Below are 27673 nucleotides of genomic sequence, written 5' to 3' on the forward strand. Positions count from 1 at the left end.
TTATCAGATGTAGCTTTGATTTTGATACAAATCTTTAACACAAAAGAAACCGAACTGCGAAATTCGCACTGTCCTATACAAACAGAGTCTGTTAATATTGACAAATGGTTAAACCTCTCTCATTGGTTAAGTATTTGTCCTCCAAATCCTTTGACTCTGCGAGTTAACCCAAAATTATATTGTAATCCATTTGTCTGTTAAGCTACACTATAAGCTCTATATCGGCAGAGAAACCCCGCTAACATGCAAGAAACAACACGCTCCGAATATCCGGTCGTTCGATACCAACAGTTCACTGCTGTTAAGTGCTCAAATGAGGAAGAAAACAGAATTTATAAAAAAGAACATCAAGACACTTGTCAATTCTAAACTGTATTTTTACAGATAAATACAGCCGCATTCGATCTACATGACTGAACCCTAAAATGGAAATGTCATGGTAAGAGAAAATCGATTTGAAACTTACCTTTCAGAATGAGCAAGGTCAGCTTCGATGAAGAGTTCCACAAATCCCTGACACTAATCGACTATTTGCATCACCGACCATTAAGCCCGACCACAACTTGTAAAAATTTCAAGAGATTTCGAAGCTGCGTTTTCTTGAAGGTCAGTCTTTCCCAGTTAAAAAAACTCTAAGCTAAGCAGCACGACTGAACGACGACAATAAAATGAAGAGTGCTCGGTCACCGCGCCCGCAAAGTGAATTCAACAAAACAGCATGCGCACCGAAGGTAACGCACCGGGTGGCTTGCTCTTAACTTATTACTAACAAAAGCCAAGAGTATAAAATTCATTAAAGTTTAATTGAGTTTGCTGTTGTTTTGGCGGAGAATTTCCATAATTTCACAGGCAAAAGGTCAACCAATCCAGTACCAATAACAAGAAGCTGACCTTTACGCGCTCAAAAAACAAATCTTTTGATGCCGTAGAAAAATACAAAGCTTTGCGAACAGTCTGTCATCTCTTGGATACAAAAGGTGGATAGCGATATATTTCAAAATCACACTTTTGATTCTCGAGTGTGGCGTGACAGAGGTGTGACTACTATAAACTTCCGGTGTAAGGTCACTTCCGTTTTGAATGACGTCATTGTCTCTAGTAACTTAATTCCTGAAATTACAACCTTACGTCATTTTTCTCGTATCTCTGCGATGCTGAATCATTTAAGAAATTAGTGACTAGTCCATCAAACGCACTCAATATGCGTGTGTCTCTATAATTCTTGACTCCGAATCAAGCTCAATGGTGATCGCGTTACCAATGCTTCGCGTTTAGGTCACGTAATCTAGCTTTCGTGCTATCAAGGATACAGCCGGATGTGTCGGAACTCTAATCGTGTTTCTTACAAAATAAAAGCCTATTAAACAAAGTTGATCATAAAATGAACACCATTCTGGCGTCTGGAGAGAGTCAGGAACATATTACCAAGAATTGCAGTGCTAGTTTTGAAGGCGTGACTGGTAATTCTGGTCCATCCTCTTAAAATCGCAATCAACCGAATCACAAAGGGGTCAATGTTTTCGTAAAATTTTTTTTCTTAAACGAAAAATTGTCGCTAGTTGAAGCTTCTCACTCCAAGAAGAGTGTGTAAATCCGATACCACCTCCTGCGTTATTAACTGCTTCTTTCAGGATTACTTTGAAAACCGAAAAAGGGAAAGGTTGGAAGACGGACTAATACCGATGATAAATAGCCATGAGTGATTAAAATCAGGCCAAAACTCCGAGGTCGAGAGTTAAGATGTTAAAAAAATTTGGGGAAAAAAAAAAAGGAAACAAGAATAAGAAAAATATTATGTGATCGGACGTTTACCTCTTGTAGGTTACAGCTCTTTTGTTGTTTCTTTTCGTTTTATTTTATTTGATTTTTTTTTTGTGGCAAACTTCAAACTATCTGGCCCTTCAGGGTAATTCAGTATTATCAATCGAGTTGATAGCGTAAATTGGTCATGCAGTGTAAAGAGTTTCAAAACTGACATTTGAGCGTTAGCCCTTCGTCATTCATTGCTTCTGACGACACTTGCATCCAATATCGAACACTGGTGTATAAAATACCAGACTGTACAGACTGTCGTCTGAAATCGGACATTAGTGTCTAAAATTGGAAACTAGTGTCCAGAATCGAACACTATTATCCTAAATCTGATACCAGTGTCGAAAACTGGACACTTGGGTCAAAAGTAAGGCAATCGTGTCTACATTAAAAAAAAAATACAGAGTGAAACGGAAACTTGTGTCTAAAATCGGACCAAAGAGTCCAAAAACAGACGATAGTGTCTAAAATCAGACACTGGCCTCTAAAATCAGGCACCAGAGTCTAAAATCAGACACAAGTGTCAAAAATTGGACACGTGAGCCTAAAATCAGGCAACAGTGTCTAAAATCGGACAATAGTGTCTGAAATCAGACTCATCATCATATCACCATCATATCATACTTTATTTGCCTTATTTACACAATACAAAAAATTGATTTACAGCAGTTATAACTATAAGTCGAGGAGACCTAGGAAGCCACCAGGCTTATGGGAGAGCCACCTCACTTACATTAATAAATAAAGTAAAGAAAAAGTACTGCGAATGTGCGGCTAGGCCAATTCAGTAATTATTTAAGTAAAAACTCTTGCATTTTCGTCCTAAAACTAAGAAGGTTTGACGAACGAGTGACTGAAACAGGAAGAGAGTTCCAAATTTTAGGACCTTGGTAGAGAATTGTAAATTGCTTGAGATTTGTACGGCACAAATGTGTTTGATAATTACCGGCTGTTCTGGTACCATAGTTGCGAATTTGGCTATTCGTTACAAAAGGATTGAGAAGCAATGGAGGCAATAAGTTATTTCTATAATAAAACATGAATTTGGCGATTTCAAACGTATTGACTTGGAAAATATCTAAAATTCCTGGTTTGGAGAATAAAGGAGCGGAATGGGTTCGATAGTCTGAGTTGGTGATAGCCCGCACAGCTCGCTTTTGCAAGTAATAAATTCTGTTTAAGTTAGATACGTATGTGGACGACCAGGCGCAGTTACAATAGACGGATAAATTAAGGTGTAGTACAAAGTGAGTTGGGTTGTAGAGGATAGGAAGAGGATAATTAGACTCTATAGTCTAAAATCGGACACTAGTGTCTAAAATTGGACACTTGTGTCGAACATCGGACACTAGTGTCCAAAATCAGACGCCACTGTCTAAAATCGGACAATAGTGTCTAAAAAATTAATCAGACACTGTGTCTAAAATCGCACATTAGCATCTAAAATCGGAAAGTAATGTCTAAGATCTAAAATCAGATACTAGTGTCTAAAATCTGAAATCTGGCTCTTGTGTCTAGAAACAGACACCACTGTCTAAAATCTGAAATTAGACACTACTGTCTTTATTCAGGCACTAGTGTCTAAAATCGGACACAAGTGTCTAAATTCTAAATCAAACTGTTTATTAAATCGGACACCATTGACTAAAAATCAGACGGTGGTCCAAAATCGCACTCTGCTGTCTGAAATCAGTATCTCAGGAAGAGGTCCATCAACGGCTTACTTGTGTACTCCCTCCTTCGACCTTCACCGTTTTTCAGTACGTAAGAAACTTGGATATTTCTCGAAACCATTTGCGAGGAACTTACTCCCTTTATGTAGAAAGGGAAACTTTGCGCAATTTTGGCCGGTTAGATGAGGGTGTTTCGGCGTCTCATTAGGACGAGCTAACGTTATAAGCTCGCGACCGTTCATCTGAATGGCCACGTTTGAATTGGAGTTAAAGTGTACAGTATGGGTAAAGGGCGGGAAGACCTTCACTCTCCCACCCCTCCCCTTATTTTTCACCGTTGACCGCCCTCTTAATACTAATTTCTTTCTCTCCCCACCCTTCTGCTGCCATCAAATTCAAAGATAGCAGCCGTAATTTTCGTTAAGAAAACACGGAGCACTCGCTCGCCAAAATTACGCCTGCTCTGCTGGTTAGAGAAAAAGGTGCAATGGCATTAAGTAATGTTAAATGACGGAAATGGTGCCGAATTATCAACTTTCGCTTAAATCGGGAACCGCGGTGAGTATACACAAGAGACTTTCACTGGTCCAACAAGTGTACACGGAAAATGTTTGCCTGGCACTAGTTACGCAAAAATGTCGATGTCATGAGACCTTTTTTAAATCTCTTCGCATGGTATTATAAAGATTGCATGACTTCCGTGCGAAATGCACGTTATGTGAATTGCCAGTGTTCTTAATAGGTAATTCATCGAGAAAGAATTGCTACCAAGAGTATTTTACCGAGAAATATACTTTGTCCCTATACACTGCAGCATCTATAGTCAAGAAAATGTTTGCCAGGGACAGTCTCGTATTGGTGAGAGTTTTATAAATATCCATTTAATCCTTCCAAAATGTGTGTCATGCTACCTTGTCATGCTGACTCGGAAACATTAGGGGCTCAAAAGATGCGTAAGCAAAAACGGCCGCAGACAAGTCGCGAAAGTAGTTTTAAACAACAGGTCCAATATAAATGGATTCAATGTCCAGATATTAAAAGTGTTCAAGATGCAACGATTCCAGTCTTTGTCAGACATCTTTGACAACGTCATCCATATTGTGCTCTGCCGCTACCATCTTTGCTTTGTCCACGGATCTTAACTGAAGGAGAATTTGTATAACTTTCTTGATGCCGCTTCTGAAAACAAACATACTAACAAAACAAATCAATAGACAATCGAGCCTTCTTTAACCCTGTCTTTCCCAAGGTCTCATTGGTGATTCTATTAACTCTGCCATACAATTCTTAATATATTAGTTCGGAGAATTTAGTACTACAGCAACTAATAATCCCCTAATTGATATTTCTCTTTATTCTCGTCACTTTTCTGCCTAATACCGAATTGATTTTGTAAGGAGAAATTCTGTCTTGGTCACTGTCCATATTGCTGGTCTCGTTATAAGTTACCAGTAGTAACTCTATTCAAACAGATTTTTCAGTTACTCAATTCAAACAAATTTTTCGGTCAGTAGTGTCAGTTGCTCACTGTTGCTGAAAGGTTGATCAAATTCTCTGACGACAGTTGCAAGGACTGCCCTTCCTACATGAAGTTACTATAATGAAAAATAATATATAAAATTTCCGGTTTCATCGACACTCGTCGAGACTGAAGTTGTTCAGCCTTCAATATATGCCACCACTAAACTGAATTGAAAGAAAAAAGAAAGAAACGAACCGCAATCAAATCAAATCAAAAGCTGAAAGTACCTTGCTTTCTTTTTCTCGGCCTCAGGGCACCCGGCACAAGACCGCTGTATATTGAGTGCTAAAGTTGCAAGGAAACGTGCCAGCGCTTCTAACGAAGGTACTGTTGTCTGCTGCTGCTCGTTAAACCACTGTTTGGGGAACGTGGCTGTGATCTGATAGAGAGAAAAAAATTGCTTTATTTCCTTATAATCTCCCTTAATGCAAGTTTTGGGATTTGATGTTTATATTTCTTCAGTTCTATAGTGTCTTCTTGTTGAAGAATGTGTTCACTCTGTTTACTTTCTTCCAAGTTGGAGTAACTTTGTTTTGGATCACGCTTCTATAAAACAAACTTGAATTGAGGCTTAAATCGCAATATATGCCCATGCAGTAGTGTTTACTCGAATGCCTTAGGGTATCTGGTAACCTAGCAATGACAAGGAAATAAATTAACAACCATCATTTTCATTAAAGCAGAGATGCAAATTTTAGTAATCTTCAACATGATATAATGAAGAGGGAGACAGTAATTGGAAAATCTTCCAGCATAATTACTCAGAGGAATACTGGAGCACGAAAGCGCCTTGCTGGCGCTCGAAATCACCAAGCAAGTGGGATTCAGACTAGCTCGCGAGAGCGAGAGATCACGCACACGAAGGACAGAGGTGGGATCTCTCGTACCTGTACTCTCGTTCTCGACACATGCGTTTACCTAAACTGTGATAGTTGTTGTATTTTGTCGTCATCAGCGATCATTTTGATAGGCGCTTTGGTAATAGAACCGCCTCGCACGGAGCGACTTTTACACATAGAAGAGTCGACTCCCGATAACTCGCACCCTCCGATCTCGAACCAAAATCGATTATTTCCTTGGATTCCCGTCATAAATTTATTGCAATTTTACACTTGCTGACTCGAACCTTCCCCGAACTCAAAGTAATTGTAGTTTCTCTTCAGGTTTTTCTCTAAATATTTTTACCCTTGATAACTCGAACCACGTCAAACCACGTCTGTCAATACGTGATGAATAAAAAACAACAGTGTACTGCCGTCCAAAAAATTTACTGTAATTTATTTTGAAGCAGACTTGTAATCTTTGTCCCTTTTGCATTACACAAAACGTGTCAGCGGCAGTTCAGGTTTCGTTGGTTAAGGGTACATCTACCTACAGTGCCTGTATCTTCGACTCCCGATAACTCGAACCCTTTTAACTTTCCTTGAAGGTCCGAATTATCAGGATTCGACTGCAACTCGTAAGTCAACGGTGTTAAGAATGAAAACGATACTTACAGCTTTCACTTTCTCCAGGCTGTCATAGTAAAGATGAGAGTGTTGTAGTGCTAATAGAAGGTATCTGTTCAACAAACCATCTATTGCCAGTTCCTGCAGTCTGGCGGAGGAAAGAAGGCCTTCCCACTTCAAGATATTTCCCATGAGCTACAACAGAGGAGAGAAAAGAATAAACAATGCAGGTTTAACCCTTTAAACCCTAAGAGTGACCAGCATGTGATTTCTCCTTACAGTAATGCTGCTGAATCCTTCATTAAGATCATGAGAATAAAGGAATTATGATCGCCAACGTTAAAAGCTTTGATTGTTACGCAAATTCTCCTTGTAAGTGACATAGGAAATGAAAAGAGAGGAGTATTGAGAATATGGATACTGATGTCGCCAATGTTAAAAGCTTTGATTGTTAAGCAAATTCTCCTTGTAAGTGACATAGGAAATGTGAAGAGAGGAGTATTGAGAATATGAATACTGATGTTAGGGTGTACAGGGTTAAGACATCAACTTAATTTGGTAAAAACCGAAAAAAACAAAAAATGAATGCACTTCTCAAGCTGAACTTCATAAGTGGCAAAATAAATTTTAAATTTTAAATACCTTTACACAACTCCAAAATTGTCTCTGCAAAAATGCCAAAGCCCCAGAAGATTTATTGTCCAATAAACTGCTCAAAAAATTAAGAAAAACAAACCAAAACAAATAAGGATTATGTACAACAATAAGTCAAATGGTTGTCAGAATTTTTTGATAACATGCAGGTGTCTTTATTAATTAAAAATGTAAGTAGGCACTCATCTACTGGTATATCCCTGAGTGGAAAGAACCCAAGAGAGTAAAGTGCCATGCCCAAGAAAATACTAAAAAGCATCAGTGAGAAAGGCGGCTGATTTAACCATATCTGCTTAAGAATCCAAGCAATATTCCAACACACATGGTAACCAAAAAGTCCAAGTGGTTAGTGATCTTTGCCAGCAACCAGCTAGTTTCACAGTTCTCTTTATTTTAAGGATGTAATTAAGAGCAAACCAACTTTTACCTTTTGGGGTAGAGAGGAACATAAACATCATCGCTTACACATCGTCTTAAGCGGGTGGTTATTGCAGCAAACAGTGACTATACAAACAGGAAAGAAAGAAGAAAGATGTACTCGTTGATCAGTGAAATGAAATTGAAATATCTATTGACAATTCACTGATTGACCGAATAGAAAATTTTGCAATTTACTGACTGCTGCTTGTTTTAGATTTACCTAAACTATAACTTGAAAGTCGCAACAGAGCAAATCATTGGATTTGCTAACTCAAAATTCAATCCAGTGATTTACTGGTGAATAGATGGACTGATTGGCTGACTTACTGGACTGATTGCCTGACCTAACAAAGATTAACTTGTCAATTATTCAAATGATCAATCAATCAGTGAGCCAATTGCATGAAACATCTTTTCAAAAGAAGATGATATCCATGTATGAACAAGCAACAAAACTAGCCACATATGAACTGTCTAAAATGATTCAGCTTTACAAATTTTTAAAAAGTACAAGCTTGATCTCACTTGTGTTGATTTATCCTGAGCATGAAAGTTTGGGTAAACTTCAGCCATTCCCCTTATTAACTTAATGGCCAGCATTGTTTGCTTCTGCGAAAGAGGATCCCAAACATGTTCAAAAAGACCTAAAAAAAATTTAAAGGTGAGTTAACATGTATTAAAAAATGTATTCAATGCAAATAACTTTTTTATTGATTTATTGACAAGAATTGGAGTAATATTATTACCAGTTAGTTTTGGAATGAGAGCCTTTTCTAGCACCATTGGGATAAGTTTGACATCAAGGTCATCGGCATCAATATCATAGGGATCATCTCCACATCCAAACAATACAAGACTTTTGTACCAACGAAATTCTTCAATCTCTAAACATTTCACCTAAAGGGAAAGAAAGAAAAAACATCAAATTGTGTACTGTCATGAGCAAAATACTGTAACCATTTTTTTTTATCAGGTTTGTATTGATTGTTTAATGCCTATGCTGCCAAAAGATTAGGTTAAAAATTATTGTTGTCAGTTTAAGAGAAAATTCAATATTACTCATTTATAAATGAGCAAAACTTAAGCTGCTCAGCTCAAGGACACTTGCATGAAATCAAACTATAAACATTTTTTTTTTTGGTTGTTTCTAATTACGACTTCTGACTCATTAGTTCAAAAATGCACTTTGAATGAAATTTCACCGCTTAATGCAAGATGTGAAGGATTAGCACCAAACAGCACTGCATTGTAAAGAGTCTGCCATGAAATTCATGCCTTTTAAGTGTTAAGGAAATTATCCATATAAGGAGCAATGTATTGAGTTCTTGATTGTCTTGTGCCGCCAAGAAGCCCACAGACCATCATCATAGTGAGCTACTTTAACCTTAAATCTACACCAAATGCACATCTTGTGTAACCTGTTTCAGAGAAACTTTGGGTGTGGCAAGGTGCTCAGCAGGTACACCATATCCTTGCCAAGTTCAGTTGCCCTTTTGTTCACAATGTTCAAAACAAAGGTATCAATTGTACCTCAAATGGGTTCCAGTCCAAAAGTTGCAGTCTAATAAATGGAGCAAACAGTTTAGGAAGACAAAGTGAAATGTATGCATTCTTATAACAGTCTTCATGTTTGTTCTTCCATTCTTCAAATCTTGATTTTATGGAGTCAATGGAACTAAAATCCTCCACAACATCTTCAAAAATAACTTTCTCCTCTGACAAAATCCTCTCTGAGGAAAAAGAAAAGAAGAGGCAGTGAAGGGATTGGGTGTCATTACTCACAAAGTTATCAAATTTTACATCAATCAAATTGTTCTGTTCCTCCAAAAATAAATGATTAAAGTTAAATATAACAAAATTCACATTGCTGCTAAATTGTAATATTGTATACTATGAATACTTCACAGGAAACACTGTGAAAAAAGTGAAGTATCAACATTTGGCCATTTCATGCAGACAGCCTGTTACACAGTGATGCCAACAGCAGCACATCAACCCTGCATAGATCACAACATTGTGATTCATATTCAAAGTCTTCACAAATTTACCATCAAACTCTCATGGTTAACCTTTTAAGTTCAACAAGTGAACAAGACAGAATTTCTCTCTACAATATCAATACATTATCAAGCAGAAAACTGATGAGAATAAAGAAAAATAACAATTAGGGGATTTTTAGTTGATCCAATACCAAGTTCTCCAAACTACATAACTGCATGTATGTATCACCAGAATAATTATAAGACAGATAGAAAGGGGAAGTACTACTGAGATACTGGGAGTGAAAGTTTTAATACTTCAATGCACCATTCTTAGACCTGTCTGATGATCTAATTATAAAAGAAGATCTTACTTGTTTCTGCCCTAAACTTGACAGCATCTGCCTCAGTTTCTTCATCATCTGTTGATTGTCCTTCATGATGAGTGTCTGGTATGGAAGCTTTGCCCTTTTCCTTTTCTCTGTGTTTTCTCCTCCGTGCTCTTCTTCCCTCTCGTTCAGCAGTGCGTCTCAACTTCCCCTGATCTGCTGCTTTAGCTGAATTTTGGCGTCCTACATGGAGGAGAAAAAAATTTTACTTAAGCAAGGAAACTATAGAACAAGTTTATTATACTGGACAGTACTGTTAAGGGGGATTTGACATCTTTCCATGGGCAACATAATGTTTAAATCAGCAGAGAATAATTCATGAGCAGAAAGTACCTCTGGGTCTAAACCCTTACACCCTAACATCATCTAGAGTCTCCATTATGTTCTCCATACATTTCCTGAGGTGCTGACAAGTAGAATTTGTTTAACAATCTCGAGGTTCTTTAGTTGGTGATCAATTCCTTTATTCTTGTGACCTTAATTAATTAATTAGTTAATTAATTAATTACTTAATTAGGGGTCCAAAGGTTACCTGAGGCTTCATGAATTTATCATATTTTCTTAACCTCGGCTTTTGCTATGAGCCTCATACATGTGTTTCTGTCATAGTTGCTAATGTGACTGGGAGTATTCCATGCACACCATGTGTAAGATGAAATTCCAAGCAACCTAAATATTAGTCAAATTAGAAAATTACCAGCTTGAGCATTAAGAAAATCCTCTGCTTGATCATTGACATCCGTTTGCCTCCTCTGGACCACTAAGCAAGCTCGATTCTTCAACAAAGCATGCATAGACATTTCTAGCTCATCAATTGCAGGTACCTGTTCAAAGCAACAAAGTAATATCATCATTAGCAGTTTAGTCTCACCAATAATGTTAAATTGTATGTTGTTTGCTTTACTACACTCTGCAGAATGTAACGATTTGAAAACTCATCTCTGTCAAACAAACTCACTCAACGAGATATCAAAATTAACCCAGTCGTGACTTGACCATTCACACTTTTGTGTCCTTGAGGAAGTTTCTATATATACACCAGGCAGGCTGTAGTAATTTTTCTTTAGATAAAGGCAAGGTTTGGTTCAGCGACTTTCCAATAACCAACCAATATTTGCAGCTCTGGTAATAACATGCTTGTATCACCCACCTTGTTATTAAGGCATTCTATCAAGTCCCTGACATACCCCCTCATCTCTTGGAAAAAACTAAATCTCTGCTCTGCATTCCTTCCCTGTCGCTCTAACTTCTTGATGTTACTCTGAGCAGTTTCCAGCTGAGATGAAGCTTTCTCATTGTCCATTCTATGTTGACGATGTACCTCTTGAAGAGTCCCCAACTGCTGTTTCATCTTGTCACAGATCATATCTACAGTAACAGCATGTCGACTTTGCAGTGAATTAGTTGTAAATGCAGGTCCATAAGTTTGATTTCCATTTGTGTGTGTATCATTATATCCAATTCCATATGTGTAAGGCTGCTGTACAGTTTGATAACTTAACGAGTTCTCTTCAGTGAATTGTTGTTGATACAATGAGCTTGTTGCCTCGGTTGTTTGTAGCAACTCTGGTTGGACCACAGGTCCTGAAACCCCTTTAACACCTTTGCGAATTTGTTCATTTTCCCAGAGTTTGATCTCTTCATCATCCTCAGCTTCTTCATTGTCAGAATTCTCTTCAAGTTCTTGATTAGCAAGAGCAGCTTCAACCTCACGACGACGATCCAATGCAGGAAATCCTCTTTTCTTTGGAACAGAAAACGAAATTGGTCCCTCTTCCCCCTCATCATCACTTACATCATTCTCATCTTCTCTCACTAGCCGGCCTGTGGATGCAAAATTTCCCTCATATTTCTGTGTGTCATCCAAAGGGATAAAGTCTTGCTCAGTTTGTCTTGCCATTTCTCGCCGTTTGCGTGCTGCATGAATTGTTGCTGCATCTGGTATGCCAAAATCAGTTTTACTTCTTGAAATTATAGCTGGCTCTTTCTTGATAGGTCCTGATGCTACTGAATCAGTGTCATCTTCAGCTTCCTCCCCGTCATCATCGCCTGCAATTTGACACAGCTCAGCTCTCAGTGCAGCCAATCTTTCGTCGGTATCATCTTCGCCCTGATCAGTATTTAGATCATTTTTCTTCACAACTCCCCCTTTGTCAAATTCCTCTTTCTTTTTCCTCTCCTGTTCCAGTTTCTTCGCCAACCGACGGCTTTCTTTTGACTTGCGAATCTTGAAAACTTCACCCTCGTCTCCTCCTTCATCATCGAAGCTGAGCAATGAATTAGACGACGCGGTCTTGATCTTTGACTCGTCTTTCTGTTTTGGTTTAGAATTTTTGACCGCGGGTTTTGAAATCACAGGAATGTTCTCTATTTCCCGATCACCGCCAGTTTCGTCGTCTTCGTGGTCGATTTTTTTCCGAAAATTTCGTTTGGAGTGTTTCTTGAACATGGTGGCCATGATTATGACAAGCGCGTAAAGTGTCACGGGATGCTATTCCCAGTGTCGCTCTTCCAATTGCGTTTTGCCTGACTGTTTTCATCTCCCTCTTGACCATCAAAACTCCATATTTCTCTTTCAAAATGTCCTACTTTTATGGCAGTGGTGGGGGACAAAGGCAACCAAAATGGAATTATCAAACAAATCTAGATCCAAATCTACTGGCCACAGTTCGAGATGAAATGCTTCGAAAAGAGGAGGAGTACCGGAAGGAACAACAGCGGATTGAAGCGGAACAAAAGAAACTAACAAGTTATCTGACCCAACTTCAAGCCATGGTTCGAGATCTGCCTGGGTAGAAATTCCCCCTTTTTTGTATTTTTAAAGCTTCCGCTTTATTTAAATACGTTTACAATGACTTGTTTTCTCATTTGCTTTCCGATTAATAAAAAAGTCTTTATCATAAGACATTATATTACATGAGTACACTTAGCTTGCCATGAAAAACTTTTTCGAGAAGAATATCCTCAAAACCCACTATAGTCTCTCGTAAAAGTTTCTCGCCAAAGACAAATCTTTTGTGTAAATACGGCGTAATGTAACGATTTTATTCTCTGATTTAAAGCGCAGTGACCCATAATTTGCTTTGAAATACCTCGGAAAAATGGCATTGACCTTGTGCTCGTTCACGTCTTGGTCACCTTGTTCGAGTTGGCCTGATATGATTTTAAAGGAAAGCTTAAATTAAATATTCAATTAACTAATAACTCTGTTTAATTGTATTTAAGCCATTTTTTTAAAAGTTTTTAAGGCTCTGTAGTAAAGGAGTGCAATGAAAGGAAAGAATTTTGATGACCCGTTTACTCTAAATGTAATAAAGTAACCTGTTTTTGCCTTTCATTTTAGTACCTACAAAAACAAATTCACTTATGATGTACTATCAGGAATTGCAACTTGTCTTCTTGATGGAACAGTATTTGAGATTGTAAAGGGACTGGAAGACATACAGCAACTTACTGAAAGAAACTTACTCAACAAAAGAATGAAATTAGTCAATTCGCAGAAAGGTAGATCACAATGTATATTTTGGATCATAAAAATTTGTATTTGAATTCTTGTAATTTTTATTTTGTGCAATTGTTGGTGGGAATTGTCAGTTTGTGCATGGGTGCACCATATAACAACTATTTTAACTGGTGTACCAATAACTAGCAATCGGAACACATACAATACCCAAGTGACTTTGGCCAAATCAGTTACCAATATTCTGGCTGAATCCTTTATTCTTTATCAGTCTGTTGGAGTGTGAGCATGAGTGGTCACACAGCATCTAATTATATAACCTCTTGCTCAGAGCAGCCTTCCGATAATAGTAGAGTGTAGTAAATCTTTGGATGGTTATCAAGAATTGTCATGGAAACCTGACTTAGGAGTATGGGTAGTACTAATCATAAAATTGAATGTGAAAGGTAGTGACAAAATCATAAACATATATTACAATCATAGAAATATTATTATTTAATAGGATAAAATGTGTTAAATTATTGGTCTGTATTTGTTATTTACTTTGATCCTCAGCTCAGAGGATGCAGATGGCCAAGAAACATAAAGATGCCATTCAGCAATGTGAGCAACGGCCTCATAATCTACCTCTTGTAGAGGCATCAAATACACAAGAAAAGAAAGTAAGCTTTTTTATGTTAATCACAGTGCTTAAGATAGCATTGAAAGTTTAATTTTTAACCCATCCCCTAACCTGCGATCATGTCCATTATCATCACTCATATCTTAAAGGGCATCAAATACACCCTAAGACTTCCTTCAGCCTCACCTTTGTATCTTCATGAATACTTGATTGGTAGTGGCCATCACTGACTGCAACTTTCAGTGAAGTGCAGACTCTAAGGCCTCATTTCTTACTTGCAGTTCAGCTCCATGCTACCATCAATTATTTTGGCAACTCTCAATTTACAGCAGAAACAAATAAACTGGAGCAAACTCCATTCTTCTCTTACCAGGTTCCTGAACACCTCTTTAAATAAAATAAACTCTTCTGATCAGTCTGCAACATAACTGACAGCAGAAAAAAATTGCATATTTGATGATGCCTGCATGTCCAACTCCTTAATCTGCATGTTGTTGAAAATAGTGCTAAAATTTCTAGGCTTTGGAAGAAAAGTTAGAGGCAGAAGTGCTTCAAGTTGATCAGAAAGTAGTCCTTGAGTTGGACCAGATTGTTTGTGACCAACAAGCAACCCTCCAAGTAAGCTGTATTTTGTGCTTTAAATTTATTTTTCAATTCTAAGAAAATGGTTAACCCTTTAAAGTCTGATTGTTAATTCTCCCGTCTAGCTGCTACACATTTCCTTTTAAATTAGTTACAAGAATTTGGTGTTAGATCAAGAGAACAACCTTTACCTGATAATCTTGAGTATTCTCATTACCTGTTTGTTGTATAATGTATGGATATATAGCGGAACCCGCATAGCCCCATAATTATACAAAATAGTAGTAACCCATCAAGCCGAAAAAATTTGGATATACAACTGTATGACTGTACGATCGTATGACCGTATAAGGTGCTTCTTTTAACGTGCGAGGTCAACTGTAACGTGGGCACGCCAACGCCATGGCTTTGTCCAGTAGTCCAGTGGTCAGTGCACTGGGTTCTGAGTTGGACGACCTGGGTTCTAGTCCTGGCCGGGGCAAGGCATTGTACCCTTGAGATGTGTGGGGGAAAAAAATGCGAGCTCCGCTTTTAGGCTTGGCTAAATCTATATATTAGGGAGAAATTAGATATCAATCACCTCCAGGAGTTAAAAGGTTAACCTCATTTCACAACAAGTCCATGCTATGTGGATGTTCTGGGTGCAAGGACAAATTTGCTTCCGACCCTGTCATTTCCTAAAGCACAATTTATCACTCTTTGCACTGCCTTCCATACATTTCCTATTAACACGACATGCTCTGGTTGACAAAAAAAAATTTTGTGCTTTGCAACTGTTTACTCAAGAATGCATTGATATTAAAACACATTTGTTACTCTTGGGGGTGAAAATGTATCTGGTTTGGAATAAATGGCACATTTCAGCTGTTTCAAGGCATAAGCCACTATGAAATAAAATTTTTTTTTTTTTCCATGCACAGAGAGCTGGTGTGCCTATGTTTTCTATAACAAACAACCCTAATGAAGTTCGCCTTCAGATGTATATACTGGATTTTATACAGCGAATGGAACACACTCCCAGTTAGTGGCTACATTTCTTGGAAAGACACATTTGGAACATGTTTTCTTGGGATGACTATTATTATTATTATTATAAGTCTTTATTAAGCACTTTAAACAACAAACGTGTTTAGTTACAATGACATGAAATCAGCAAGTATAAAACTAATAAACTAACTAAATTACTAACTGAATAACTAATAAGAGAACAAACATCTATTAATAAAGGTCCTTTTGAAACGTTCAGTTCTGACAAGCGGGAGAGTATAATTATGGCGCCTCTTACGTAGCGTATCCATTGTTCGCTCTGGTGGCAAAAGGTCATCTAAAGCTGTTGGAAAATCGCTGTCGGACTAGTTGAGTTCAAGTTTTTCAAGTAGCAGTTCAGCTTTCTTTTTGCATCAGATACATAAAAGATGTTAAATTTTTGAGAGAACAAATTCTACCCACCCACACAGTATTCATTACATCTTGCCTGTCTGAAGTGCCACCATATAAAGCTCATAGTGAAAATCTTCTCATAGTGGTTTCCTTAGAATGATCTGAACATTGTAGTTCACATGAACTTGAAAGGAGAATTTCTTCGCTGATCTTTCTTGGATTCAAAAGAAAAAATTTGAAGCCTTCTTTCCTATACGTTCCTGTAACAGGAAACATTTTTTCCACTGCAAAATACACTCAAACTCACCAAATTTTTTTTAATAATAAGAAAAAAATGGGTGACCAACCTTGGACATTTTCATGACAACATTTCATCAACAACTCTATTTGCATTTAGACAATATATTTTAATTCCAATGTAATGTAGCCTTTATACATATACACTACAGTGTACAAATAACTGCTATTGTTAAATTAAATAAATACAAATTAACCCTGAGCAAATTTACAAGTGCTTATTTAAGTAATTGATTTCAATTAAATATTGATATTAAAAAAATTTTTAAAAAAAAGCCAAAGGCTGTTGAGGCCACAAGGGAAAACATTCACATTGTTCCATAACCAAATTGTGATCTAGTAAAAACATTCACATTGTTCCATAACCAAATTGTGATCTAGTAGAGTATAACTTTAGCAACAGCTCGACTAAGGTGTCTATAAGACATTGGAAATAAGAAAATCCAAGATGATTAGAGATTTCACTGTTTCCCAGCCATTTCAGATTTTGTCAAATATATCTGGAAAGCACCAGGTGTTTGTTTGGATGGATTACATATTCCAGTCTATGTGACTCAGGTGTGCTGGAGCTAAGCTAGTAGAAGAGCAAACTATTGATCTTGACCTTCAATGACTATTGAGCTCCGAAGAAAAGTTGGGTGCACCAGGAAAACAGAAACCCTTCCAAAGTTTCCCAATATCTTGCCAACCAGCCCAGACAACTGAGAATGTCTATAATTTCATGTTTTCATAAGTTGGAGAACTCTGGAAGGGTCTGGAAATGGTGAAATCAAAACTGCATGTATCTGGGATTTTTTCCAAACTGAAGATGTCTATCATTTTGAGTTTCCATTAGTTGGGAAACTCTGGGATGGTTAGAAAACGGTAATGAATTCCCAGCTGACTGGGATTTTGCCAACACACAAAAGCCAGCCTTAGGTAGAATCCTTCCCCTGAATCTCAATGGCCCAAAATGTTATTTATTCAGATGTGGAGATTTACATCTTATTACTGCTACTTACAACTATTCTTCATCTGTTAACTTGTTGTTGTTGTTTTTTTTTTTAAAGAAAACCCTTAGCTCTACTTTTCCCTTGTATAAAGTAAAGAAAAAATCACCAGTGGAACAACTTATCAATAAGAATCTTGTCTTAAATAGACACAAGGTACTTAGGGCAAGGAAAAAAAACAGATGTGTACTGTTTTCAAACTGGAATTCTGTCTCCTTTTTGAATGGTGTGATGTGTTCCTGTCCCCTCTTATATTTGCATGATCCCTTGTGGACTCTTACAAAAAAAAGAGCTATTGTCTGATGATAGTAGTGGCAACTGTAGAACATCATACAAGCCAAAATAGTGCCTTTCAAGAAATTGAAGCATTAATATTACTTGTATTTGTTTTCAGTTTTTCTTTCCCAATTTTTTAAGCAATTTTTCAAATCTAAAAACAAGACATTTTCATTGTTTTAACAGCAACTTATTCTACTGCAAGAGATTTCCTTTCACAACTTGTGGTCCTCTTGGCATTACTGTTACACAAGAATAAATGGAGTTAATTTATTTTTTAAACTAAACTTTAAAAGATTCTTTGCAGTTTAAATTTTTTGTCATTGCCTCTATTCTAGATTCTAGGTATAGAATAATCTGAGATGGCAAAATATTTCATCTGAGTACAAGATCATTTTTGTAAAATAGTTCAAATTCATTTCCATTTTCATTTGATCACAAGCAAGACCAAGAAAACTAACTTTTTGAAAAAGGAAATTTATCCTGTCCTATCTAAGTCTTGTGTGACCAGAAAAGGAAATTGAGAGATAATGGTCAGATAGTCTAAAGGTGAAAGATATATCAATTATAAAAAATATATATATGAAAGTTCACATAGCAACCAGGTGGACAATCAGACATGGTTTGATGCTACTCTGGTTTAAAGATTTGATGAATGTAACTGAGAAGTTACAATTTATAGACCCAACATTTCAACACTACTGTCTAGTGCCATCATCACAATTCATGTCATGATGATGGTGGCTTACTTCCTGACACCTATTTACACCTCATCAGAAAAAAGGGCAGCTAATTAGTGAGCGTATAAAAGGACCTCTTGTTGCAGCATCTAGATCATCCCTGATGAAGGCACTAGACAGGAGTGTCGAAACATTGGGTCTATGAATTGTAACTTCTCGGTAACATTCATTAAATCTTTAAACCAGAGTAGCATCAAACCATGTCTAATTATAAAAAAGTTAGTAGACCAGATTTAAGTTTTTCAAGACAACTTTTGTAGTGAACACTGAGGCAATACAAAGTTCATTAAATATCGCATAAATTGTAATTAAAAATACTGGTAAGTATGAAGGACCTTGTGTATGTAGATACATGATCCCAAAAGTCAGAGGAAATATAGCAACACTGTTTGTGATGTGGTTAACCTTCATCCTTGGTGTAATAACAGCATTCTTTGTTTTCTCTCCTTTTACGCTACGATAATTTTTATCACTTGAGTATTTTAACAAGCAAGTAAAAATGGAACCAAGGATAAAATTAAATCACAACACAGAGCTTTAGAGAGTTGTTGTTATAAAATATTGTACACTGTTCAACTTAAACTTTAGATACAATACGCATTATGATACTGATCAGTATGGGATATCCTTATTTTTCCTACCACATGTACATTGTATTTAGGACATAAATCTGCACCATTGTAAAGCCTAATAGCTTTAGTACAAAGACATCAGTTTCCAATGATAAAAAGAGTAACACTTAAGGAATTTTCTTCTCTTCACCTAAACATTGAAATCTGGGAGTTTTTCTGTTGCCATGTTTGCCAATTCCTCATCCTCATCCTCATCTTCACTGATGCTGCATCTTGGTGACAAGCGACATCCTCTGGCAATATATGGGGTGAGTTTTCCTATGGCTGCCAAAATCAATCCCAAGTAGGGAGGGGATGGTCTGATTGGTCGACTTATGTATTCTGGGTGATACTGGACTCCAACAAAATAGGGATGGTCTGAAAATAAGCAAGGTTGCTCAGTTAGGTTAATTCAGTATACAGGGAAATCCTGTCACCCAATGTTTTACTCATCTAAATAGGTTTATCAGTCAACTAATGGCATACTATAGTAATCTAGTCTTACCAATGAGTTGATAATGTAAATTGGACACCATAAAGAGTTTAAAAGTTGACGTTTTGGGTGTTAGCCCATCATCAGAGCAATTACTTCAACCATGTACCTTTGATCTCCATGATTTCCATTCGTTCACCTTCCACATCTCGGCCAACAAATTTCATTCCCTTTTCCTCAAATTGACTTACATATTCTGGATTGACCTTAATTGTAAAATAAAAAAAAATTTAAAAAAAAAAACCACTTGCTATTAGGATACATTATGACTGCAACGAAAAAAAAGTGTCTAAATGAAAAAATTGGATACACTTACAACCATGCCATATAGAGTTTTGTGGTTCCATGCAGGAGTCACAAAATCACCATAAGTGATTTTTATTATTGAATAGCCTCTCTTACCTCATATCTGTGCCTATGTCTCTCTTCTACAAACTCTGCATTCTTGTAAAGCTTTCCTGAATAAAAGATAAAACAAATGTGAGGAACTTGTAAAACTGCAAATGTTTACATCATTAGGGATTGTACTTCTCTTGGACTACAACACCAGCGAGGTAAAACCTCCTAAGGTTCATGTGAAAATATGGATTTATCTCATACATTTAGATGCTGAGAAAACAAGTTACTTGTGCTTCACTCTGTACAAAATAAATAAAGAAATAAATAAAATATATTAGACTTACACTATTTTGGAATAATATGCTACCGGTACTCACTTGTTATACTCTCATGCACCTTTGAAAACACTGTCCGTCGTCTTCCAAGCCTCATGGTCCCTCCAAGCTGACCTGGGTTGTGCTCAGGCATTTCAATAACCTAGTAATAATACTTATTAATTTTGTTTCAAGAAGCTTTTGTCATCTTTAACTCTTCAAAGAGGAAATCACAAATATAGAAGCCTAATTACTCAAAATACCAAGAGAAATGAGTGTAATATAAGTTTGAGATGCTGAGGAGTTCAGTATGAATCTTTCTACAGAATTTAAAATTTTGAAATCATGGTTGTTAACAAACAAACAAACAAACAAACATCTGGTTTTAGGCTTTTAGGCAAGCATTATGAAATAATAATACACCTGTACTTACCACTGGATATTTGGTATCTGGCTCATTTTCTGTGGAGTTTGCATCTAAAAATTATAGAATGTTAGAGTTGATCAGTGATGTGGTTGAAGCCAAATCAAGGAAGATCAAGACATGTCTGACCAGTATAAGATATTTTTGAGTTTAATTTCTTGAAGAAGACAACTTATATTAAGACACTGCACTCTTACCTTTCAATCCTAGAATGTTTCTGGCGAATTCAATGACGGCTAATTGCAGTCCATAGCAAACACCTAGTCCAGAAAGAAAAATGATCCTTTAAACCTTTGAATCCCTGAAGTGATTAACATGTAACTTCTCCCTTTAATATCCAAAACATAATCCAGCAAATAGGCAATGAGAATACTCAAACTTATAATGTAGAATTCATTATCTTTATCTACACCAAACTCTTGTTACTATGTTACAAGAAAATGTGTTGTAGCTAGATGGAAGAATTAACAATCAGATCCCGGGAGTTAAAGGGTTAAGTCCCAATTCATTGCTGATTGAAAGGTCTAAAAAATAGATCACAAATTAAACCAAACTCAACAATTTAAGATAATAACTTACCTAGGTAAGGTTTCTTCATCTTTCTTGCCCATTCAGCTGCTGCTATTTTCCCCTCTGTGCCTCTTTTTCCAAATCCCCCTGGTACCAATATACCGCTACAGTAATCATGAAAAACACAATCAGATTTTGTCTGAAACTGTAGAAAATAGAGATAGCACTATTCCTAAAAATTATTTCTTTGTTGCTGTTGTATTTTTCTGTCCTGAACATTCAAGATTTGTTACACCCGAGTAGACCTAAGAGTGTAGTGCAATTAGAACAGAGTACATCAACCACTTCTTAAACCAGAAACACACAATAAAATGTTAACATCAGAAAGATGTGGTCCATTCACTGTGAATAACAAGTTACTCACTCGCATCCACACAACCTTTGCCAAGCTTCATGGTATTTCACTGGATCTCTCTCTTGAACCTCCTTCTCAAGATTTTCAGACTCTACCCACTGAGAGATTAGAAACAACAAGAGTCCTTTACGTCAAAAAATTCATCAAGTAGTTATACATGTATGCAGTCATGCAACCAAGTAAATGAGTCCTATAATTAAAAAAGTGCCTCTTTTTCAATTATTTCATACACCATAATTCTTAAACAGATTATAAGGTACCTACCACAACTTGAAGACGCCTGTTACAATGGAGGGATGCATGTTTCAGAGCTTTTAGAACAGAAATATATGCATCTTCTAGTTTTGTGTATTTTCCAACAAGAGCAATCTTAACTTCATCCAGGAGTCGCTCGTCTCTGATAACAAGAGAGAGAAAGAGAATTACCAAAATCTATGCTGATGAATAATTACCTGCCGTATCAACATGATTAAATATGTCTGAACCCCTCATGAACTGATAACATCACTAACAACTAACACATGGGTTACTTAGTCTTTCACCACAGATTGCAATACAATGGCCTGGGACTCTGGTTTACAGGGTTAAGTTTGAAAACTCACCAGTTATTTTCCACATGTCCATGAGAAAAAAATTCTACATTGAGAGAGCATCTCTCCATTACGTAGTAGTAAAATGAGGAACAGTGAACTAACAGGGAAACCAACAGAAGGAGAAAGGGATGTGAGTTAGCTAGAGTCTCCCTAAAAGTTCATCAGTACCATCCCTACCAGGAGGAGTTCCAAACGAGAACGTGACCTTCAGCAGGATAAATAACTGACTCAGTACACCCTATGTAGTTTGTACCCATGAGTACAAAACTGCAGTTTTCCCCTTACCAGGCCCATCCAACACAAAAACACATGCCATGTTGACACCAATTAAATTTAATTGATGAGTTTATGACTATCATCATTATTCTTCAAAAAATATCAACAAGGGTTTTTTTTTTTTTGGTCACTACTATATGTAGTACTTTGCACTAAGAGACAGTCCCACTCACTTACCTCTCTGCTAATTCTCTCCATTGCATCATAAAATGTCTTGGTTTACGTGACTTGATTTCCAATTGAAGCCTTTTGGAAAAAAATGAAACAATTCCTTGGTTCGATAACAACACGGGAACTCTGTAAATGGATTTGCAGTCGTGGACATCTATCACCTGAAAAAAACAAATAAAATTTAAAATTTCCTGTTTGTTTAAAAAGAGAGGAAAGGAATCCAAGGCTGTGCTCTAGCGGCGCCCGGTCGCCTCAGGCGACTAACATTTGGTCTCGGGCGACTGAGAAAGAAAAGCGGTCGCCCGTCCGGGCGCATAGATTTCGGCTTGTGTGAAAACCTGAAACGAAACTAGCAAACGTATAGAAACGGAACGGAACGAAACAAAAAGAAACTCCATCGTGCTCCCCGGCTCCCGTTATATTTATTTGCTTTTATTTAATTTTTGTGTTTCAACAGTTTCAATAGTGGGGTGTGTGATTAATAATACGGAACCGTCCTTTATGCAAATTTGTGTTTATTTAATGTTTATCAGCACCATATTTGGCGACTTGCTCGCAATTGTAATCATTCGATCAAAATTTGACGAAAATGAAACTTTAATATAAGAACCCTTTTGTTTCGAAACCTATTTTAGTGGTCTTCAAAGAAATTTTCTTAGCGGTTTTAACATGTATGTGGTTAATTTATAACAGGATTTCATGATATCACAAGTTCGCCAAAATAGAGTACGTGACTGCTAAATATAGTAACTCGCTTCGCTGCCCGTGCCCGGTGAAGTGAATATTGAACGAGAGAGATTAAAGATGAAACTGTTTGGCAATTCTGCGGATTCCCTGGAACTGTAAGAAGTATACAACGCTACTCTTTCGGGCGACCAACCTGGAAGGCTGGGCGACCTACTTGTCATGGTTAGGCGCCCAAAGGGCGCCCTGAAAATTTTCCTAGAGCACAGCCTTGGAATCCCTAAGATTTTATGAAAAATTCTCACCTGCTCTGGAGGGACATGGCAGAACAAAGACACCTTCTGCTTGACAGAGTTTGTCACTGTATTCTTGCATCTACACATAATCTACAAAGTTATTTAAAAGAAAAGTTTCAAATTTATCTTGAGCACTGTACAAATGAAAAATCTGCCTTTCTCTTTTGCAAAGACAGAGTAGAGGAGATGGTCTTCTATAGAAAGATGTAATATAAGATTAATCGTAAACATGCCACAAACATAGTAACATTATTGGTCAACAATAAAAGTGTTGTTACAGTTTCAAACTTTTGGTTTTCAGTGAGCAAGCTTACACTGGTTCAGAGTATTGAGAACAACATTATACCAGCAGATATGACCCACCTACCTAAACCACAAAGCAGATCATAATACCTTAGGTATGGAAAATTTATCTTAGTTTTGCCACAAGTTAACCCTTTAACTACCAGGATCTGATTCTTAATTCTCCTCTCTGGCTGCTACACAATTCCTACAAGAATTTGGTGTTAAATCAAGTTAAAAACTTCTACTTGACAAGTTTGAGGATAACATATGGATATTATAGGAAAAAGTCACATGTTAATCACTTCTGGGGGTCAAAAGGTTAAGAGACCAGTAACTTACCAGATCAGGACTCAGGCCTAAACCACGCAGTTCCCGCACACTGTTTTGTGTAGGCTTTGTCTTCTGCTCACCTGTAGAATCAGGCTGAGGAATACAAATTTAATACAGCCTTTATTAACTTAAAGGAAAGAAATAGTATGTTTATGCTTCATTTGAAATTTGAAATTGTTGCTTTCTGTTTTCCTAGGCAATTCGTTACAAGTCATGTAACAACTTAAGTTACATCTGTCTTTGGTACCATCAACTCTCTGTTATGAAAACCCTTGGTGTACAAGAAAGGGGACTAGATATGTGCACAGATTCCTATGAAGTACAGTATACCTCAGGCACCAAACTGACATGGACCACACAAAAATTGTCTCTTCCAACTCTAAACTGGAACTGACGGAAAGCTTCAATATAAGGCATACCCTCGATGTCACCAATTGTCCCTCCAAGCTGATAAAAAAATACAACAGAAAAAATCTATTATTACCTAATGCTTGCATTCATTATACAGTCAAGCATCTTGAATTTTTGTAAGATTAAAACAGCAATTAACTGTCACACATTCATACATATATGTATATGTATACAATGAACTTCAGCCTTCAAACTCTAACCTCAAATTCTGTCTAGGAACAACATCGCTAACATTGTAATGCACATTTCAAGTAGAGACAGCAGAGATAAATGTACAACCACATGTCAAAACTTCAGACTAATTGAACCTGTTTCCTGAAGAAATTGCAGAAAAATACATATGGAACTCCAGGGTCCACTTACTATCAAAACACAGTGCTCTGTCTCCAGCAGAGGTTACATGCTTTGACAGAATAAAACTCCAAGAAGAATTGTTCAGAGGAGTAAATGGGTTCCCCTCACTGAATTTTGAAACATTTTAAAAATCTAGGGCCTCTGTTTCATTTCCTCCTGAGAATTTGTCCAAGTTTTTTTTTTGGATTCTGTTCCTCTTTCAAGCCAATTTTAGTCAAGAGATGTTGATACAAGAACCTTCGAACCTGATCGTAGGCATAGGTACATGAAACCACATCAGAACAAATCCATGGCAATGGAATATTGACCTCTACTAAGTCTCAATTTTGCACTCTTACACTAAATCTAAGCAATGATCCATTGTTTCTCTGAGAACAATAATTTACTATTGGACCATTTTTCAACATAGTGTCAAAAAAAACATAAAAAAAAAACAAGAAAATTGCTTGTTTTTGCATATGACTAAGTTGCAATTGTTTAATTAATTGGTTGAGATGATGGTGCAAATTTCAGAACCAATCACAGAACAAAGTTGAGGTTAACCAAAGCAATCACTGATTACTTTAGACAATCAGTTGGAAATTGCCCTAAATATAAGTTGTTATTAGTAGATTACTATACCTCAATAAGACAAACATCAGCCTTGATATCCTTCTCAACAGGTTCAGCAGACACCTTTGTTACCCAGTCTTGAATAGCATCAGTGATATGAGGGACCACTGTAGATTACAAAAGAACAAATACCAGATAACATAGATCCATCACTTTATAGTATCAATTACACCACATATATATGAGTAAAGCCATATTTATTTGGGAATAAAAAATCTGATTCTAATTTCGATGAATACATATCATTATACAATAATTAACAATTATTCACCAAAGTGGAGGTGAATAGTGGTGGATATTTACTAAACTATGAAGCGGCAAGGTAACTATCAATCACTATTCACCATAGTGAATAAATGTTACCACTGGTGTATACCACACAGATACAAAAATTTTTTTCTTTGTGGTGGTTTGTCTCTGCATAAGAGCCTTGGTAGCAGGAAGCAGAAGTCAAATGTGTAAATTGGACTTAGGGCCTATGAAAGGCATGTCCCCTTAAGATATATGGTTTATATAGTTATCTTTCTGAGATAATTGCAAAAAAGTTGCAAAAAATCAAAAATATATATGAAATGATAATATCAATGATAAAGATAATGATGATAATAATAACAACAATAACAACAACAATAATAATTATAATAATAAATAATAAAAACAATGCTTTAGTGATGCACGCTAAAAGTAAGAATTACTAAAAATTAACTCACCTTGAACAGTTTTACCCAGGTAATCCCCTCGTCTCTCTTTATCAATCACACTCTGATAAATTTTACCAGTTGTTATGTTGTTGCTCCGGTGAAGAGTTACATCAAGGAACCTTTCATAGTTCCCAAGGTCTAAATCTACTTCACCTCCATCATCCAAAACAAACACTTCCCCTGTAATGATGAAAGTTTAAAATATTGAGTTAATTACATGTAACTGTTACACAACAAAATAATTTTTAAAAATTATGATTTGTTATCACTGAAGTTTTCTCTGGCCCTTTTAAACTGTTACCAACAACATGCAACTGAAGCATGCAATTGAACATCAACAAATATTGCACAACAACAAACTTGTCTGTATATTTTAAGTTTACCAGCTCATCAAAAGAAAAGCCAAACAGATGTCAAACCACAAGGAGGAATTTATTTCTTTTCTGATCAATTTTTGAGAAAAGGTTAGAAAAAAGCCTTAACTTTATGAAATCAGACACTAGTTTCCCTGTCCAACCATATCCATGAACATGTGTAAAATGTGAACCATTTTAGAAACCAGGAAATACAGTGATAATCAGATCTTGTCTAGCAGATTTGGCCTAGGACAATGGTATCATATAAATTTTAAGATGGAAATAAAGTAATGTGTTATTCAATGTCTCATAATCTACATTTTGAGAAAAATTATCTGCTTTTAAGCCTTGATTCGAATATTGCGTGAACCCACAGAATCGCAACGCGTGAAGCAAACTACAAGAAATCTGATTGAACTACAAGATTTAAAAGCACTTGAATTCTTTCCTGTTTAAATTCCTTTTTTATTCGAGGAAAGCATTTAAAATTGCAATGGAAAGTGCGTACTTTAAGCCTTATATTTTCCAGTTACCAGTATGCTTGAAAGCAATTCATAAGTCATTCATTCACCATGTGCAGTTGTGACTACAACTTACGACGCATATTGCATTTTGGAATTTTTTTTACGTAATGCTGCCAAAACTAGATTTCGCAAAGCATCAAAATTCTCTTGCCACAAACACCTTGTAAACTCTCTCCTAATTCCAAGCTGATGTACCAACGAACTCGAATAAAAATGGCGGGACACGTTTGAACCATGCACTTCGCGCGCAAAAGATGTAACGGGCGCTATCAGCCGCTCATTTGACAACAGATGTACGAAAAAAAAGGACTTTACCATGCTCGTAAGGAGAGAATGTCCCAGCGTCGATGTTCAGGTAAGGATCGATTTTAATTGAAGTAACGTGCAGTCCACATCCTTTTAATAGAGCTCCGATGCTGCTAGAGATAACACCTTTTCCGATCCCACTAATAACGCCACCGGTAACCAGAATATACTTCATCTTTGAGCAGAAGTATAGCAGCTTTTAAACCCAGTATCTAGGTTCCTCAAAAAATTGGAAAACAGGGGAAAACTTTTCTTAAAATTATTTTAACCCTCCGGGAGTAAGCGGCGCCCTGCTCTCTTCGAGAACTGCGCTATCAACTTACACGGCACGTGTTGATTTTATACGAACAATTCGCTCCTCATTGGTCAACGAGAAAGATGATGTCGATTTCATAAATTAACAAGTACTCATAACTAACAACTTG

At 36.7% G+C, this 27673-nt stretch overlaps 4 protein-coding genes across 5 annotated transcripts in view; 1 reads left to right on the forward strand and 3 right to left on the reverse strand.

Annotated features, from left to right (window-relative positions):
- The window catches only part of LOC113671841 (unconventional myosin-IXb), a 39780-nt gene extending 38771 nt beyond the window's left edge, over window positions 1-1009 (reverse strand). Inside the window, exon 1 of one of the 2 annotated variants that reach the window (XM_089180985.1) lies at window positions 467-1009. The gene's annotated coding sequence lies outside the window, so the exon portion shown is untranslated. The remainder of the gene's footprint in view (window positions 1-466) is intronic. The other variant, XM_089180984.1, reaches the window with a different exon arrangement.
- Window positions 1010-4110: 3101 nt separating this feature from the next.
- Window positions 4111-12382, reverse strand: LOC113671885 (PAX3- and PAX7-binding protein 1). Its single transcript, XM_027188141.2, has 11 exons — window positions 11048-12382; window positions 10595-10721; window positions 9883-10080; window positions 9060-9259; window positions 8276-8426; window positions 8055-8173; window positions 7537-7613; window positions 7098-7164; window positions 6504-6650; window positions 5235-5386; window positions 4111-4664 (listed from the first exon to the last, which is right to left on the reverse strand). The coding sequence occupies exons 1-11, from the start codon at window positions 12353-12355 to the stop codon at window positions 4556-4558; spliced, it is 2655 nt and encodes an 884-aa protein (XP_027043942.2). The 5' UTR covers window positions 12356-12382; the 3' UTR covers window positions 4111-4555.
- Window positions 12383-12410: 28 nt separating this feature from the next.
- LOC113671887 (protein DGCR6) lies at window positions 12411-16052 on the forward strand. The gene is made up of 6 exons (XM_027188143.2): window positions 12411-12689; window positions 13241-13401; window positions 13913-14019; window positions 14499-14597; window positions 15482-15634; window positions 15912-16052. The coding sequence occupies exons 1-5, from the start codon at window positions 12478-12480 to the stop codon at window positions 15584-15586; spliced, it is 684 nt and encodes a 227-aa protein (XP_027043944.2). The 5' UTR covers window positions 12411-12477; the 3' UTR covers window positions 15587-15634; window positions 15912-16052.
- A 275-nt stretch (window positions 16053-16327) lies between these two features.
- LOC113671886 (CTP synthase 1-A) lies at window positions 16328-27573 on the reverse strand. Its single transcript, XM_027188142.2, has 16 exons — window positions 27258-27573; window positions 26072-26242; window positions 25371-25468; window positions 24315-24431; window positions 23994-24077; window positions 23379-23459; window positions 22396-22550; window positions 21614-21746; window positions 21359-21447; window positions 21004-21098; window positions 20622-20684; window positions 20434-20477; window positions 20064-20163; window positions 19750-19805; window positions 19457-19553; window positions 16328-19232 (listed from the first exon to the last, which is right to left on the reverse strand). The coding sequence occupies exons 1-16, from the start codon at window positions 27421-27423 to the stop codon at window positions 19006-19008; spliced, it is 1776 nt and encodes a 591-aa protein (XP_027043943.2). The 5' UTR covers window positions 27424-27573; the 3' UTR covers window positions 16328-19005.
- Between the last annotated feature and the right edge of the window lie 100 nt (window positions 27574-27673).

The sequence above is a fragment of the Pocillopora damicornis genome, chromosome 8 (assembly GCF_964200805.1).
Source record: "Pocillopora damicornis chromosome 8, jaPocDami1.2, whole genome shotgun sequence".
Taxonomy (NCBI): Eukaryota; Metazoa; Cnidaria; class Anthozoa; order Scleractinia; family Pocilloporidae; genus Pocillopora; species Pocillopora damicornis.

What these genes read in the sequence shown, in the direction of transcription:
- LOC113671885 (XM_027188141.2), bottom strand. Translation starts at nt 12,355, where the DNA reads ATGGCCACCATGTTCAAGAAACACTCCAAACGAAATTTTCGGAAAAAA. An exon ending in TCTCATTCCAAAACTAACTG is followed by an intron (nt 8,174 to 8,275) that starts GTAATAATATTA and finishes AATTTTTTTTAG; the next exon opens with GTCTTTTTGAACATGTTTGG. An exon ending in GCCGAGAAAAAGAAAGCAAG is followed by an intron (nt 4,665 to 5,234) that starts GTACTTTCAGCT and finishes GTTTGTTTTCAG; the next exon opens with AAGCGGCATCAAGAAAGTTA.
- LOC113671887 (XM_027188143.2), top strand. Translation starts at nt 12,478, where the DNA reads ATGTCCTACTTTTATGGCAGTGGTGGGGGACAAAGGCAACCAAAATGG. An exon ending in ATTAGTCAATTCGCAGAAAG is followed by an intron (nt 13,402 to 13,912) that starts GTAGATCACAAT and finishes TTTGATCCTCAG; the next exon opens with CTCAGAGGATGCAGATGGCC. An exon ending in ACCAACAAGCAACCCTCCAA is followed by an intron (nt 14,598 to 15,481) that starts GTAAGCTGTATT and finishes TTCCATGCACAG; the next exon opens with AGAGCTGGTGTGCCTATGTT.
- LOC113671886 (XM_027188142.2), bottom strand. Translation starts at nt 27,423, where the DNA reads ATGAAGTATATTCTGGTTACCGGTGGCGTTATTAGTGGGATCGGAAAA. An exon ending in CCTGGGTAAAACTGTTCAAG is followed by an intron (nt 25,469 to 26,071) that starts GTGAGTTAATTT and finishes TGTAATCTACAG; the next exon opens with TGGTCCCTCATATCACTGAT. An exon ending in GACATAGGCACAGATATGAG is followed by an intron (nt 19,554 to 19,749) that starts GTAAGAGAGGCT and finishes TTTACAATTAAG; the next exon opens with GTCAATCCAGAATATGTAAG.